Source organism: Clarias gariepinus, chromosome 15 (genome assembly GCF_024256425.1).
Source record: "Clarias gariepinus isolate MV-2021 ecotype Netherlands chromosome 15, CGAR_prim_01v2, whole genome shotgun sequence".
In the NCBI taxonomy this organism is placed as follows: domain Eukaryota; kingdom Metazoa; phylum Chordata; class Actinopteri; order Siluriformes; family Clariidae; genus Clarias; species Clarias gariepinus.
The window spans coordinates 12,945,536-12,960,959 of NC_071114.1; the positions used below are offsets into that span (position 1 = coordinate 12,945,536).

At 35.7% G+C, this 15,424-nt stretch overlaps 2 protein-coding genes across 6 annotated transcripts in view; both read right to left on the bottom strand.

Annotated features, from left to right (window-relative positions):
• Window positions 1–34: 34 nt before the first annotated feature.
• Window positions 35–9,000, bottom strand: soul4 (heme-binding protein soul4). 2 transcript variants are annotated; one of them, XM_053512959.1, is made up of 6 exons: window positions 8,896–9,000; window positions 6,530–6,712; window positions 4,572–4,657; window positions 2,308–2,449; window positions 2,035–2,218; window positions 35–1,686 (listed from the first exon to the last, which is right to left on the bottom strand). In XM_053512959.1, exons 2-6 carry the CDS (start codon window positions 6,687–6,689, stop codon window positions 1,632–1,634), a joined length of 627 nt encoding a protein of 208 aa, XP_053368934.1. In that variant the 5' UTR covers window positions 6,690–6,712; window positions 8,896–9,000; the 3' UTR covers window positions 35–1,631. The 2 variants fall into 2 exon arrangements, with proteins under 2 accessions (XP_053368934.1, XP_053368933.1); XM_053512958.1 differs by having other exon boundaries at window positions 35–1,709.
• The window catches only part of LOC128542841 (kinesin light chain 1-like), a 25,888-nt gene continuing 19,357 nt past the window's right edge, over window positions 8,894–15,424 (bottom strand). For 3 of the 4 annotated variants that reach the window (XM_053512955.1, XM_053512956.1, XM_053512954.1), the window contains exons 14-16: window positions 12,396–12,514; window positions 11,949–12,012; window positions 9,200–11,104 (exon numbers count right to left, since the gene is read on the bottom strand). In XM_053512955.1, the coding sequence (XP_053368930.1) occupies window positions 11,021–11,104; window positions 11,949–12,012; window positions 12,396–12,514 (267 nt within the window). In that variant the 3' untranslated portion in view covers window positions 9,200–11,020. Of the gene's footprint in view, window positions 9,002–9,199; window positions 11,105–11,948; window positions 12,013–12,395; window positions 12,515–15,424 lie in introns of those variants that run through there. The other variant, XR_008365687.1, reaches the window with a different exon arrangement.

Sequence of the window (15,424 nt, forward strand, 5' to 3'; positions counted from 1 at the left end):
GCCCGAAACTTTCTCACAATAAATACTATATGACTAACACCAGACAAAACTATTTTTTATTCTTCAAAATAAATCATACACAACAACCGATCTTCAAAACATTCACAGTTTAAGGGCCACAGTACATTAAATCTACATCAGCACAGTTTGACAAACAATAGCTAGCATATAACATTGATATCTGCTGCATTATTCTCTTTTTCTCAGTACATTTGATTGTTAAACTCTATTACAATCAGTGTTGAAAGTGTATGTTAACATGAAACAAATACAACCAAAGTGAGGAAAGATTAACTCATCGAATATGTGATGTTTGGTAAAAATCTATAATTCTTTTATTCAAGTTTTTTGACATACAGAAAGTATCTACAGTACATCTTAATCGGTCAGTGATTAACAGACTACCTGTATTTTAGCTGATTAGTCAGCATATGGGGTATGTGTGTGTTTAAACTTTTCTTCATTTATTCTTTTTATTTAAAACAAATAGACATATATGAGGAAAAATAAATATATGTTCTGATTCATACTTGTCCAGGCTTCTGTGTTTATACAAAAAAAAAAATCAACGTTATCTGACAATAATTGATTACAAGTCAAAGCACAGTGACCAGTACATTTAAAAACAGTAACAGTAAAATCCGTAATCTGAAACAATACAGTCACAGTAAAAAATCCGTAATGAGAAACATCTCTGATTTTTCATGCTGCATAAACCTTTGGTCCATTGTACATTTGGATAATGCATTACCAGATATACAATTTGTCAAGTGTATTCATTTAACAACTAGCACTTCTCTAAAACAAAAATGATTGTCTTGCTGATGGAATAGTTTAAGGTTGAGTGTGTTGTTGGTGTAGTGCACCATTACCTGCAAAGTGAGTACTAATTTCTAATACACAGTGAAATCCGTTGTACATTCTGCATTTCACTTTTTCGGGTATTTTACATAATCTAATGAGGACATTGGACTGTACAAAAGTAGGAAAAAGGGTACAGTAACTTTTGAAATGTGACCTGAAAAGAAACAAAGTAGACAAGGGAAAGAAAAGAGCAACTTTTAGTCCACAATTTAAGTGGGGCTCTGTACAAAACGTTGGGTTAAAATGCCCCTAGTGGTAAATCCTCAGTTCCTGAAGCATTATAAATCGAGAATTATGAGGGCCTTAAAAGATTTTTTTAAGTTTATAAAAGATTTAAAATGCTACCCGAGTGTCTACTCTGATTCCTCTTATATACTCTTTATGTGACCTAACATTTTTGACAAAATAAAGTACCAATTACGCATTACTGGCACAAAATCATCCTTTACAAAAATATGTTTTTAGTATATGACCTGTAAATATTCACTAAAATAAAAGTTAATACTCTTAGTAGTAATTTGTCCTGTCTTATTTTATTCATCCCACTTTCCTGGTCTTTCTCTCTGGTGTCAAATTGGAGGTGCTGTAACAATGGCTCTGTGTGTATGTGTACAGTGTGCATGTGTGTGTGCGTGTGTGTGTGTGTGTGTGTGTTGAGGGAGTAGATCCCTTAGGGGTTCCTGCTGATGAACCAGATCTCATTTCGACGGGACGGCACCCCAGGGTTCTCGTAAACAGCCACCATGTATTGGTCTTGGTGAATGTCATCAGAGGCTCCCAGCAGCTCCCACAGCAGGCTGATTTGCCGTGAGATTGTCTCCTCTGTGGTGGTGCCATAGAAAACCCTAATGGAAACACATTCATGCCTTCACCATACACTTTCCACTGAAGAAAAGTGAATCATTTGAATTGCCTTAAATTCTTAATACAACCTTGTCAAAATTAAAGATGTAAAATTAAGATAAAGTTTATACGTTACCTTACTTTCTGAAATTAAGTAAAAGCTCAAGCCATTTTCTTTTATGTATAGTCTTGAAATGTTTTCCACTTTTAATTAATTTAAGACACTAACAATTTTAGCCACACCATTTTATTATTCCCACACATATAAGAATATATATTTATTGCTCAAAATCTTCACAACCATAAAAATGCAGGGAAGTCTCTTACCGAGTGATTACTCGCATTGAGTCCCTGTGGATGATGGTAATGTCTGGGTCAGCAGGATGCGGAGGGTTTTCCTGGAACTCCTCAGGCAAGTAGTAAGCTGTCAGGACTTCACTTTCGAAGCCTCCTCCATCCTCCAGCATCGTTATTCCATTAACTACCGGGACGGTCATGCCCAAGTAACAACCTGGAGAAATCATTAAACAGGAACTGTTACGTTTGAAAGTATACAACATTGTTATTGTTATGTGATTTGTGTCAAATTATGTTAAATACCAGCTGAGTTTTCCTTGCAGATGAAGCGCATAAGTTTCATAAAGCCCATGGAGATGCTCTGCTCATATAGCTTTTCTCCCACAGTGATACAGGCCCATTTACCTGCTGGATACACTCTTTCCTCATATACCACCTCACCCAGCTAAAACACATGCGTGCAAATAAAGTAAATCAGACAAATGAATTTGCATCAATTCCTAGCATAACAAAGGCAGTACATTTGTATCGTACAAGATCACCTGAGTGTGTAAATTTACAGATAAGAGACTCAATTATGCATTTTTAATATTCAGGGGCATCAGGTTTTGGAGGCCATCAGAGACTGTGTGGTGGGTGCATGATATTAAGCATTTCACCACTTTGCAAGGTGTGTCAAGTGAAGCTTTAAAAGGTTGTGTAAAGACCTGTGGCAATGAAGTAAATGTGAGCTTTGCACAAAGGTGACAGCTATGAGAGTGTGTAGGCAGCCCTCTTTAGGCAAAGAACTACCTTGGAAGAGGAACCCCCTACAAAATGGGAGGGCAATAAATGCTTACTCAGAATCAACCCGTCTGGCTTACTATCTCCAGCAGGTCTCCACATCAATAGTAAGAAACGCAGAAAAGCCTGTCAAAAAAACCTTCCAGCAACAGTCATGACTGAAATTGATGGAATGCCAAAGAAGCAATGGCACTGCAAAGCTGACGCGCTGCAGGGGTTGAGCTGGAGTACTGAAATATTTACTGCACAACGCACTTTCAGGGCTTTGACCATGGAGTTCCATAAGTATAACTAAATAAAAACAAGCTCTGCCATGAACACACTTGAATTTATGGGTTACTGGTTATGGAGTATAACAGAGTGCTGCTAATAATTGTTTAATTATCCTGTAATATTTAATTAATCTGGGGTGTATCCTAACAGTCAGCAGTTGCTGTGAGGCAGGAAGACACCCTGCAAGACACCAGCCACACACTTAGACACACAGGGGCCATTAAGCCCAGCCAAACGTCCTACCGTCTGAATCAAACTGGAACGCCTGCGAGATAGTAACTCTACCTGCTACGCCACAATGCTGCCTCTTTCATAAATGACACACTAGCTAAATGCATCACATGCTTGGGACATGCCTTTAGATTTGGAAAAATGCCATTTACTGTAAGGCTGTCTAGGCATGCACCGCAGAGCCACACCTTGAACTACTTTCATCTGAATTGAACTCATCATTGCCGACACACAGCATTAGCAATCTGTGTTAGTACAAAGTGTAGTGCAACATTAATGATAATATTAAATGGTGACTCATCCAATGGTGAACTAAGGCCAGAATACACAAACATAAACAATATAAAGTATTACAGTGTCTTACAGTGTGTCCCACACTAATAATGCAACATTTGTTTGTGTGTGGCTGAATCATAAAAATCAACATATTTTGCTATTCAATGTACTATCAAACTGTGTCATGTATGATATAGAATTGGCTAGAGTAGTGGGCAACAGTATTGAAGCAGAAGTAAAATTCAAGGTTTTAATGATATTTAATTTTTTTTAATAACAATCAGGATAATAAGAATAATTTGTTATTATACAAAATGAACTTGCTATGCACAAATTAGTATGAAGTCCTTTATTCCTCAAAACCTGTTACAACCGAATAGGCATAGAGTCAAAAAGATGTCTGCAGTACTTGGGTGTCACTTGCTCAATCTATCCCTTGCTTGGTCACTTCCTGAAGATCATGTACAGACGACGGTTTCTTGACTGCTTCCTGACTTCCGCACCACTGTCTAACAGGTTTCTATTAGGTTTTGGTCTGGAGATGACCCAGGCCATGGCTCCAGAAGATGAATAGAATTGTCACACTGCCAGTTTTTTAGATAATTAGCACAACTCCGTCAGATCCATCCACTGGAGGCCAATGGTGACCATTGTATTTATTTCTATTTTTACAACCGTGGAAGGACCTTTGGTCAACATTCACACTTTAGTCAGATAGGCTAATTATAAAAATATAATTACTAATTATAAAAATAGCCTGCTTTGTGCACAGGGAGAACTATACATGTTATATGTTTTTCTAATACTGCTGGGCACAACTGTACATTTAACAGTGCTTTTAAACAGAAAAAATTTGCAAGGAAAAAATGTAAGTATTTCAGTACAACTAGTATTTTTGTATAGAATAAAAATACGAAATTAATCATGTTATAATAACCTGAATAGGTTTAAAAAGATTTCTGATAATTATAGAGAAAATGTAAATATTTGGGACTAATCTATACCTTTTCATGTGTTGATATGGTGACGAAAGGAATTGGTTGCTGTTCCTGATTTCTCCTCGTCATCTCCACAATCGGTCCAGTCATCTCTGGGGATAAAATATGAAGTTCTGTAAGTATGAGTTGTGCTTAATTTGAAAGATTTATCTATCGATTATCTATTTTATATAGTGTTTGTGAGGTGGTAATCTTACTGGGGAAAATGTACTTCCAACTATCTAATGGAACACCCACCAAGTATTAACTTGGTGTTTCAAGCCTGTTCATTTCCCTGTAGAACTGGGGCAAATTAATGTTTTTTAAAGCACCCAATGCCAGAGAACAGTTCAATGCATTGGAGAAACTTGGACAGCAATCTCTACAGACAATCTGCACCGGCAGTGCAGGGATTTCATAGCAGTGCTTTTATTTTTGCTAAAATGACATTCATTGTTTAAAATGAATGACTGGTCACCCAAAAACTATGTGCTTTAACCTGATGCTAGCAACGACTTATCGATATGCACAAGTGTCGTTTCAGAGGACAGACGCATCCACAGAAAAAAAATCTCTTGTAAATATAATTGTGAATGGTCATTTACATTTAGGCATTTGGCAGATTGGCTTATTCAGAGCGACTTACATTTTTATCTCATTACACATCTGAGCAGTTCAGGGTTAAGGGCCTTGCTCAAGGGCCCAACAGTGGCAACTTGGTGGTTGTGGGGTTTTTGAACCTGGGATCTTCCGAACCGTCGTCTGTAGTCCAATGCCTTAACCACTGAGCTACCCCTGGTCATGATGTGCAGCCTATGTGTCCTTGTAGAGTTTGATTTTTTGCCTTGGAATTACACTATTAATCAGAATCAGTTTCAAGGCAAAAAGTGCCTTAATTGGAAACCTCATGATACCAAATTATGTGTCAATGAAGAAAGTGCTTCTGACTTTCACGAGGACCTGTATTATGATTTGATGCAAACTCAAAACTCATGTTTAAGTCTGATTTGTTCTTTAGTCTGAGAAAGTGAGTCTTATATGCCTTTGACATTAACATACAATAGAAAGCATACCAATCTACTTGGCTAAAGATGTCCTCTTTCCCCACACTGCCATCATGTGGCCAAAAACCATGACTGCGTCAAAGGAAATTAATCTCTTGGTGAAATGCAACAGTGTTGTCTCTGCACCTTTAAATCACAAGGATACCATTTTGTCTCAGAGCTGTTTTCCACTGTATTGGACTGTGAAATCTAATTATAATTTCGAAAAATCCTCAACAAAACATTCACTATCAGGAAAGCTTTACAGAACAGCCATTTTGTGTCATTGAGCTTTTGGACTGATTCATTGAAACTAGTGAGGCCGACTAATTTCTCGGGCACCCCACATGCACACACATTCAATATTCCAGATTTTATACATTCACTAACACACTAAAAATATTGTATATAATTGTAAATATTGGTATCTGGTGCACTGCAGTGTCTATTTTTTGTACAATACAAATGAGCTACTTCTGCGATTTTTCCGCGACCCATTCATATCTGCAGAAATTCGTGATTTAAATGTTCGTAAGTCAGGGACTATCTATATTTCCATTTCTGGTTATCTACATTAGTCTTGTAGTAATGGTTTAAAATTAAATAAGAAACTTGTACAAGACAGTGTAAACTTTTTTTAATGACTGCAGTATTAATGTTTTTTAACAAAGTAAAAAAAAAAGAGACATTAGAAAAGACAGTTGCTCACATAAGTAACCAAATGGAACTCCACACTTCAACACCTTAATAACAGTGGATGTTTGCAGTTTGAGGTTAGCATTCAGCTGGGAACATGACTGTAATATGATTAATGTCACTGTCTCTCTCACCTGCTGCACTTGTGTGATATCCAAATATCTAAGAAGATAAATTAGTACTGACAGATTTAAAGCTCGGTGAACAAGGAATAAACAAGGAATCAGTCAATCAAAAAACATTTACCTCTGGGGATGGTCACCTGATGTGTTCGCCCCACAGCCTGCCAGTGAGCAAGCATTCTTTCTGATTCCTCCTCATCTGCTGGCTGAGCGTTATCAGTCATGGCATCATCTAACTGCTCATCATCCAGTTCAGCAAGATCCTCAATGGAGATAAGAGCCATTTTGGCCAAATTTGCAGTGTGACCTGAAATACAGAATGTCACAATGGTTTTAGGTTACTAAACACAAGATGTGAAAAAGTAGGATTGCCAACCTCTCTCAAATAAGCAAATATTTACTATTAAAACATGGCCTCTTACCTAACAGCCTTCTATCAAACTTTGTCAAACCAGGCTTTAATGTAAGAAGCATTATTTCACTACTTTCTATCCTTACAGATAATAATAATAATAATAATAATAAGAAGAAGAAGAACAATAATAATAAGAAGAACAATAATGATAATAAATTAACAGCAATCATGGGGCAATTTTAACACATAAAAATTTACACATATATCTAACCCCACTTTAACTCACTACAACACCCTGAGAATACAATTGACATGGTGTGCCCTACACACTGCAAGCACACGCTCATGCTTCAGTGTTAATCTGTGCTCTTGCATACCCATTTTGGACCTAAACTTCAATACTCAAGGAGCAATACAGGAAAAATCAGAGGAAAAAAATAAGAGTTGCTATATGGCTTAACTTAAAGCCAAGCAACACACAAGGCATCTGTAGTTTTAACAGAGCTTCAACAGTACAAGTTGTTTGAGAATGAAACAGAAATGTGGATGTTGGATGTAGACAAAATAATTTAAATATGATTTTTAAGCCTTATTTTATGCCTATATCAAAGTGTAAAGAATTAATTTTGGTAGTGGATCAAATATTTGCGATACTTTTTTTTCTACTTACTACATGAAAAATAAAGTATATATACTTGAAGTTCCTTGAAATGTTAAGTTATACACTTTTCAAATAAGTTAATTTAATTTATTTATTTACATTTTATTCACATTTATGAGCCCAAGTGTTACAGATTGGACATCCACTTACTAGAGACCCAGAAGAGTTTAAAATGATCTAAAATACATCTATTTAGTAAAATTATGATTTAGGGAATGACTTTCACAAATATACTTCCACAAACTGTTACCACAAAGGTGGATGCACACGGCTCTGTAAGATGTCTTTGTATGCTGCAGCTTTAAAATGTTTCTTTAATGAGAATAAGGGGGTTCAATGATGTTTCAGCATAACAATGGGCCTGCACATAATGTCAGTTTCTGCAAAGATGTGGAGGGTCAAGGTGGGAACTGAACAAAGCTCTAACCTAGACCCCACTGAGCACCTCTGGGTTAAACAGGAACGTTGACTGTGCCCCTGAAGTCCTTGACCAACCTCATTAATGCTTTCGCGGCTGAACAAGAACAAATCCCCATTAACTACAATGCAAAATCTAGTAGAAACCCATTCCAGGTTATTCAAACAGCAAATGGGAACATATGTGGAATGGGAAAATCAGTATATATGGGTGTGAATGGGCAGGTGTTCACATAGATCAATTATGAGTTACAATTATTTATATACCACAGTAGTGTGTGTGTGTGTGTGTGTGTGTGTTTTTGTGTGTGTGTGTTTTTGTGTGTGTGTGTTTTTGTGTGTGTGTGTGTGTGTGTGTGTGTGTGTGTGTGTCTGTCTGTCCTCAGGGGCTTGTTTTTATACGGTTTGTTCTGGGTAGTATGCACAATGGGCCAGTTAAGTGTGTGATATTATGACCAGTGTGTGATATTATAATTGTGAATCACATGTGAATGAGTGATGAAATTATTTAGTTAATTGATACTATTTTTGGTTTATTCTTGTGAAAATGACAATCCTAAAAGTTGAAATCATGTAAAACAAGCATAATCACCATGCTTTACTAACACTGCAATATAATTTTGTCATATTTTCACATTTATCATAAGTAACTTGATCTGGGAGTGCATGGCTGAGTAGTTCCTCACCATGAAATGGGATTAAGCTCGAGGACACCTTGTTTTCCCCCTCATTCCCTCCAAGAAAGTAGGTCAACCAGCAGGAAACACAGCAGCAGATAGAAAATACGCGTTTCTTTCTTTCACATAACGCACGCCTGTATGCCTGTATGCCTGTGTGTCTGACTGTCCCTCCGAGTCCACTCAGCTTTTTATCATAATTAAACAAACTGCCGCAGTTCAAGACTAGACATACATCAACCTGTAAACGCTGACGTTTAAAGAAAACATCATGGAATTATATCAACACAGCCTGTTGTGATACACACACAAACACTAGGCTATATGTACACACATTACACTCAAAAACTAGTGCACTAATCAGACTAGTAAACACTCACCCGGTTCAGGAAGAGGCGCGAGCGGAACGACGGCTGCGGCTGTTCTGTCAGTCTCACGCGCCACCGGCGGCTAGAGCGCAGCTCGGCGGTCACGTGACCTCTGTGTCTAATCTCCGGGAAAATGGGCGTGAATAAAAGGAAGAAGTGTGAAGAATAAATACAAGCTGTTTGTCTGAGCAAATTAGCACATGAATGAGGAGTTGGACTGATCAGACCGGTATTAATGTTTTGTTAAAAAAAGTAAAAAAAACAAAAACAATCAAAACAAGTGTTTTTCTTTAGTTTTTTTTTTAAACAAAAAAATTATATATATGTTTGCATTTGAAGTGGTAACATTTTGCAGTTCCTCTATAATCCTACAGGTGCACTCCAAACTACTCATACATTAGCAGACAGCACAGTGTGGTAGAAGCAAAAGATGTTTTAAGTTTGTTTAAAATTGTAAAAAAACAAAACAAAACAAACCCCGACAGAATTGCAGTACAAATCAAATTAGCTCCTGGGTATCATGATAATATCATATCGAGTGCTCCCTGTGACTTCCCATTCATAAAATAAACATCTAACTTAAGATATGAACCAGTGAAAAACAGGTACAGATAATGACAGATGATCAGCCAGGTAATTAATATACTAGTGTATAATGTATTTCTTCATTAATATGACAGCAGTGGACACATATTCAGCTGAACTAGCAAAAAAGTTTTTGAGATTTTGAGGTTTAATATTAAATCTTAATTAAATATGCTATAGATTGTAGTGGGTGTTTACATATATATATAAACAATAGATTTCAATAAGGCGTGTAGGTGGTGTAGTGGTAGGCACTGTCGCCATGCACCTCCAGGGTCCGGGTTCGATTCTTGTCTCTGTGTGCATGGAGTTTGCATGTTCTCCCTGCGCTTGGTTGGTTTCCTTCCACAGTCCAAAGACCTGCAGATTAGGCTAATTGGTGTTCCCAAATTGCCTGTAGTGTGTGAGTGTATATGTGTGTGTGCGCTGAGATGGATTGGCACCCTGCCCAGGGTGTACTCCGCCTCGTGCCCTAAGCCTCCTGGGATAGGCTCCAGGTCCCCACGACCCTGAATACAGGATAAAGTGGTAATGAGTGAGTGAGATTTCAATCAATTTTAGGGCTGCTTTTAAAGTCCAAAAATAGTGAAAGGAACAGTGGAAGTAAATACTAGAAAATGGTATTTACCAGGAAATCAGATAACATTTACTTATTTCCTCTGTTTGTACATCATATATTTTCTCCAAGATTGTTAAGTATAAAATTAATTCCACAGGATATCTGTTCTCCTTTTCAGACAAAATAATGCATTTCACACATGGTCTAAAAATAAAACTTAGATAAAACTAAAATGTTTTGCCCTATTTGAAAGCAAATCCATAGAGATATCAGCTGGACTCATTGCTATAATTGCTATAACAAGAATTCAGTTTTATACAATTCTCCACCCAGGTGGCACTGAATTAATTCTAAGTAACTCATACTGCATTAGGAAAAATATTCCCTGCTGATCCCAACAACAAAAATCACATCTAACATCTTTAATATAACATAATGTTATTTTTTGGTTGATTATTTTCTTACTTTTTTGTCTGTGACACTAGTCTATAAGTATAGACCTACTGTATGCTACTACAAATCTGTTTGAGATCAGTGCAATAAATTGGGCATGGCTATAAAATAAAACACAACAAAGCAAAAGGTAAATGACCCGTGCTTAGTCATCACCACCTTATTTTTTTGGCAGAGTTAGATTTTCTAAAGTGGTATAAACATACAAATGGTGCATGTTATTAAAAAATAACAATCATCAATTTTTATTTAAAAAAATCATATTGCACATTTTATATCTAAAGACTGCGTAGGTGCATTCCCAAATTATTAATAACAATGATCAGTGGTTTTAAAAACTCATGCACCAGATTTCAAAATTTAAGATTAAAAATTTTCAGAAAATAAAACAATTAATAAATGGAAACATTACACTTATTTGTACATACATGGTACATAAGCTAGAAATATAAATGCTTGCGTCAAGGTAAAAAAAAAAGAACAAAAAATAATTGTACGTGTTTAAGTGTGAGTGCACGTGTGTGTGTGTGTGTGTGTATTCTATTTTCCAGTGCCGTCATACAGCCCCACAGAACTGGAGCTCAGGGCTCGACTGTCTCTCAACCTTCTGCTTACTCTTCCACCCTATGAACAGGAAAGAAAATTCAGCTTAACTCTCAGAGAGCCACGCCCACTTTTGCTCATTTGTGATACATACAGGATGTTGACAGTAAAATTTTTTTTTTTGTTTTTTTAACCAAAATGTATGCAAACACAAAGATGTGGTGTTTATGAAGTTTTATTTAAGCTGTTTAATGGTACACACAAGTCTCTTCCTGTATGACCAAGATTGCTGTAGGAACTTAACAACAACAAAGTATAATTGGTCAAAAGGACTTACTTGAAAGCTGTATTACTGCTATTTATAGCAGGGATTTAAAACATTACAGGTAGCAATTTCTTTTTATTAATCGTAGTTAAAATTTTGAGCTCTAAAGAGTTCATACATTATTTAAAAACTGGTAACAATACTATTTTTGTGATTCAGTGTGATTGTGGGCCTACATTTCTATCCAGAATCTATAACTTGTATGCATTGTTACAGAAACCTAAGCAAGTTATCATATGTAAAGAACATTTTATATATTAACATTATATACATATACATATATTAACATTATATAATTTGGATTTGCCCCTTTAGCTGTGGAATGCTGGAGTATGGACATCAAACTATGGTTTCTTTACAAAACGAAAATGTAAAACAACACAAATATTTTTGTGATTTATAGGACAGATAGCTGTTTACTACTAAACTCTCAAGCTTCCTTTTAATCCACGGATCTTTGAGGCCAAACACAATTTATTACAACTTCACAACAATAAAAAAAAATCCCAAATTAATCAACAATATGTAAAAGTGTTTGTTATCACAAACATTTAGGCCTACATCACTGGAAAATGTGTTACACATGATGAACAATCTTACCTGAAAAGCCTCATAATCATCTCCTGTCCTGTTCAGGTAATTCAGTGAGGCGGCTCTTTTTAGGCTACATGAGATTAATGAGAAAGTGCATTTATTATCTCTGTATAAAATGTTCCATACAGATATCAGAATATCTTACAAGGAATCAGAATACTGTGCAAGGAAAACACAATTTAACGAGAAAAGGGGGTAGAAATTTAGGGAAAAGATTCTGTAATAATCTGTATGCTAGGCCAATGTTAAAAATAAGTGATTAATACAATATATGAAATGACATATGGCAGAAGATACATATAAATATACATAAACATACAGGTATATATATAGACCTCACTTGCTGATCAAGCAACAATCTAGTCTAGTTTAATTCTTTAGTTGAAAGTGGAATTTGGGGTCTTAAAGATTTGATTGCCATTGAAATGTATGAATTAAAAACTCTAATCTTACTTAGGGTTGGGGGAATCTTGCAGTATGGTTTCCTGAAGTTTCTTCACCAACATCTCGCTGCTTCTGCGCAGCACCTCTCGCATTTTGCCTAAAGAACCAGCTCTTTTCAAAACGCCATCCTACACACACACACACACACACACACACACACACACACACACACACACACACTTTTTATATCCTATTATCCATGGGAATACCTTTCACACATTATTTTTCATCCTTGCTAGGACAATTGGACCACAAACACGATTGTTTTTGTCTCATTGACAATTTTCTAAAAACTAGAAAAATCAGCTTACCCTATAAAAACATCTCTCTCTCTCTCTCTCTCTCTCTCTCTCAAACACATGCACTTAAAATGAAGGGACTAATGAAAAGCTCAGGTCATTCGGTGCATGCTGGATTACAGTAGTCCTTGTGGTAAACCCTGTTCCCATGGAAACCAAGATGTAGGTCACCACATGAGAGAAAACCAATAGTCAGCAATCACACAGCTACGGATCAGATAGACCACTCCTTTACAATTGTAAGCAATTACTGGCTTGGGTTAATGACATTATGAATGTCCATGTAGTCTAACTATTGCTGGCCATACTATCAACACTGACTACTACAGGAACACAGGAAACATACACATGCAAGGGGCACATTTATCTGTGTTGTGTTAGCAAGACAAATGTAGTTTTAGTGGAATTTCATGTCTGCCATTTCCCACATGAATATTTTTAATTGTTGGTAACAAAGAACATACATTTAAGTGTGGATTTAAATTTTGTTAAAATGTCAAGTTGTGTTGTTTATTCCACACTGAAAAATCAGTTTCTGCCCTCTGCTGCCTGAAAAGTGAATTGCAATTGTAATAAAACCCTAAACGAACCCCACCTACTTCATTGAAACTTTATAGGCTCTGTTATTTGCCCTCTAAGAAAAAAGAACAGCTGCAAATGCAAACTATATAGCAACATTTAAATTTTTACTAAGATATCTGTGAAATCAGCTCATTATGATGTCTATAGCTAGACACTTTTAAGCATTATTGTTTTTTGCTTATTTTTGTTACCTGTACATTTAGTTATTATATTCTACTATACAACTGTTTATATATATATATATATATATATATATATATATATATATATATATATATATTTTTTATTTTTTATTTTTTATTATTATTTTTTTTTAATCAAGTTACATTTTTTTTAATAAATTAATACAAAGCTAACTAGCTTCCCAAATCCCTCTGATCAAGGGCAAAGTGTGTGAAACAAGTGATTGTAAACCCTACATAGCGCATTAGTTTTCCATTTAACACTAGTTGGTTGCTAGATTGATGCTAATTTTACAGAAGGTTGTAAAGAATGTGTTGTCGGAGAAAATAACTGGATAAAAATAATCAAGCAAATCATATCTGTTCATAATAAACACCATCTGTAAAGAAAAATTGAATGTAAAAGGTGATCGTTCTTCTAAATAACAGAAAAAGGCAATTAGGTTGTGCTGTTGTACTGAATATCAGCACTGTAATGCCTCCTCCCTTTTGTGTGATATTGTTTAACTGCATGTAAGACTTAAATAAAAGAATAAATATTTCTAAAAGCAAAATCAATAATACCTTTATGTCAATAATAAAGCAATAACTGCTAGCAGGACTCTTATCAAAACAAGCTACTTAAAAAGCATCAGGGATATTTTACCATACATATTTAAATATTTATTTTAAAGTGAAACTAGTTTAGAAAATCAACCTACAGCTGTCATTTTTAGCTTAGACTTGAAAATTCTTATTTCCTCAGGCACATTCTTTTCTTTTTTAAAGAAAGCTTGCAAACACAATTGCTGCCTCCCGAAGTCGGCACTCATTAGAACAGTATAAAGGCCGAGCACACTTTTAAAACCTTTGCTACCCCACGCTGAGATACATTCACATTGCAAATTACGTCTCAAACCTCCTGTCAGTGACTGTCTTAAACCCTGTTGAAAAATGGCTTGCCACTCTGCTCTTTGTTAAGGAAATGCAAGCATCTGTGTGGGAAACCGCAATCCTGTATAAGCTTTCATCTGTTAATGTATAATGCATTTGTGTATAGTATTTGCCAGATGATCAGGTATAATTAAAGCATGGGTGCTGAAGAAGTTCTATATTTATAATATAAGACTTTCTATTTGGGGATAGTTATTTTAAGTACATATACACATCCTATTAAAAAAATAAGATATAATCAGATACTACTATACAGGGTTATCTGCTATTGAACCATTGTATACACTGTTATGTTTTTTCAATACCATTACACCTGGTCCATGTTATTTTCTATCTGGTTATTATATAAACTATTGCATTTATGGTCAGCATGATGGTCCATAATGTGATTTGCAGTCAGTCAATAAACATAGGTATGTGAACAGAACACAAACTGTCTCACAGCACCATGCTAACACCCTTATACCATTATGTCCTGATTGATGTGTTTCATCAGAGCTGTAACTGTCTCGTAAAGTCTAGCCTTTGAAATTTAACATAGCTGTGATCATGAACCGCTTATCTGTGAAGTATAAAAGAGTAACACATTTAAATAAAGAAATAAAAAGGAAAGATATAAAGAAAAAAGGGGAATAACAAAATAAATTAGATGATCAGAGAGGGAAAAGCAATGGGATCTGATGTGTTGTGGGATCAAAAGAAGTAAGATGACAAAGTCTAATGTCAAAAGAAAGAACACAAGAGAAAGAACAAGAAAGAGAGAGACTTACAGTACAGAATGACTACAAAGTACCTACATATTTTTCTGTTGATTCAAAGTGACCAAATTAGGTATGACTAGAGGGCAACAACGAACTGTCAAACTCATGTTTTTCGGGAGTTATGTGATGCATATTCTGTTTGTTTATTTACTTATGATTTCTTCTGCAGTATCCGCTCCATCAGTGGACCTGGAGGGTTAAAATATTAAAATCGCTCATAATGGGAAGCCAGGACATTGCAGGGCAAACATTCACACTCTGGATATACCTCAATGAAACAT

What these genes read in the sequence shown, in the direction of transcription:
- soul4 (XM_053512958.1), bottom strand. Translation starts at nt 6,689, where the DNA reads ATGGCTCTTATCTCCATTGAGGATCTTGCTGAACTGGATGATGAGCAG. An exon ending in TCAGGTGACCATCCCCAGAG is followed by an intron (nt 4,658 to 6,529) that starts GTAAATGTTTTT and finishes TTTTATCCCCAG; the next exon opens with AGATGACTGGACCGATTGTG. An exon ending in CCATATCAACACATGAAAAG is followed by an intron (nt 2,450 to 4,571) that starts GTATAGATTAGT and finishes CATGTGTTTTAG; the next exon opens with CTGGGTGAGGTGGTATATGA.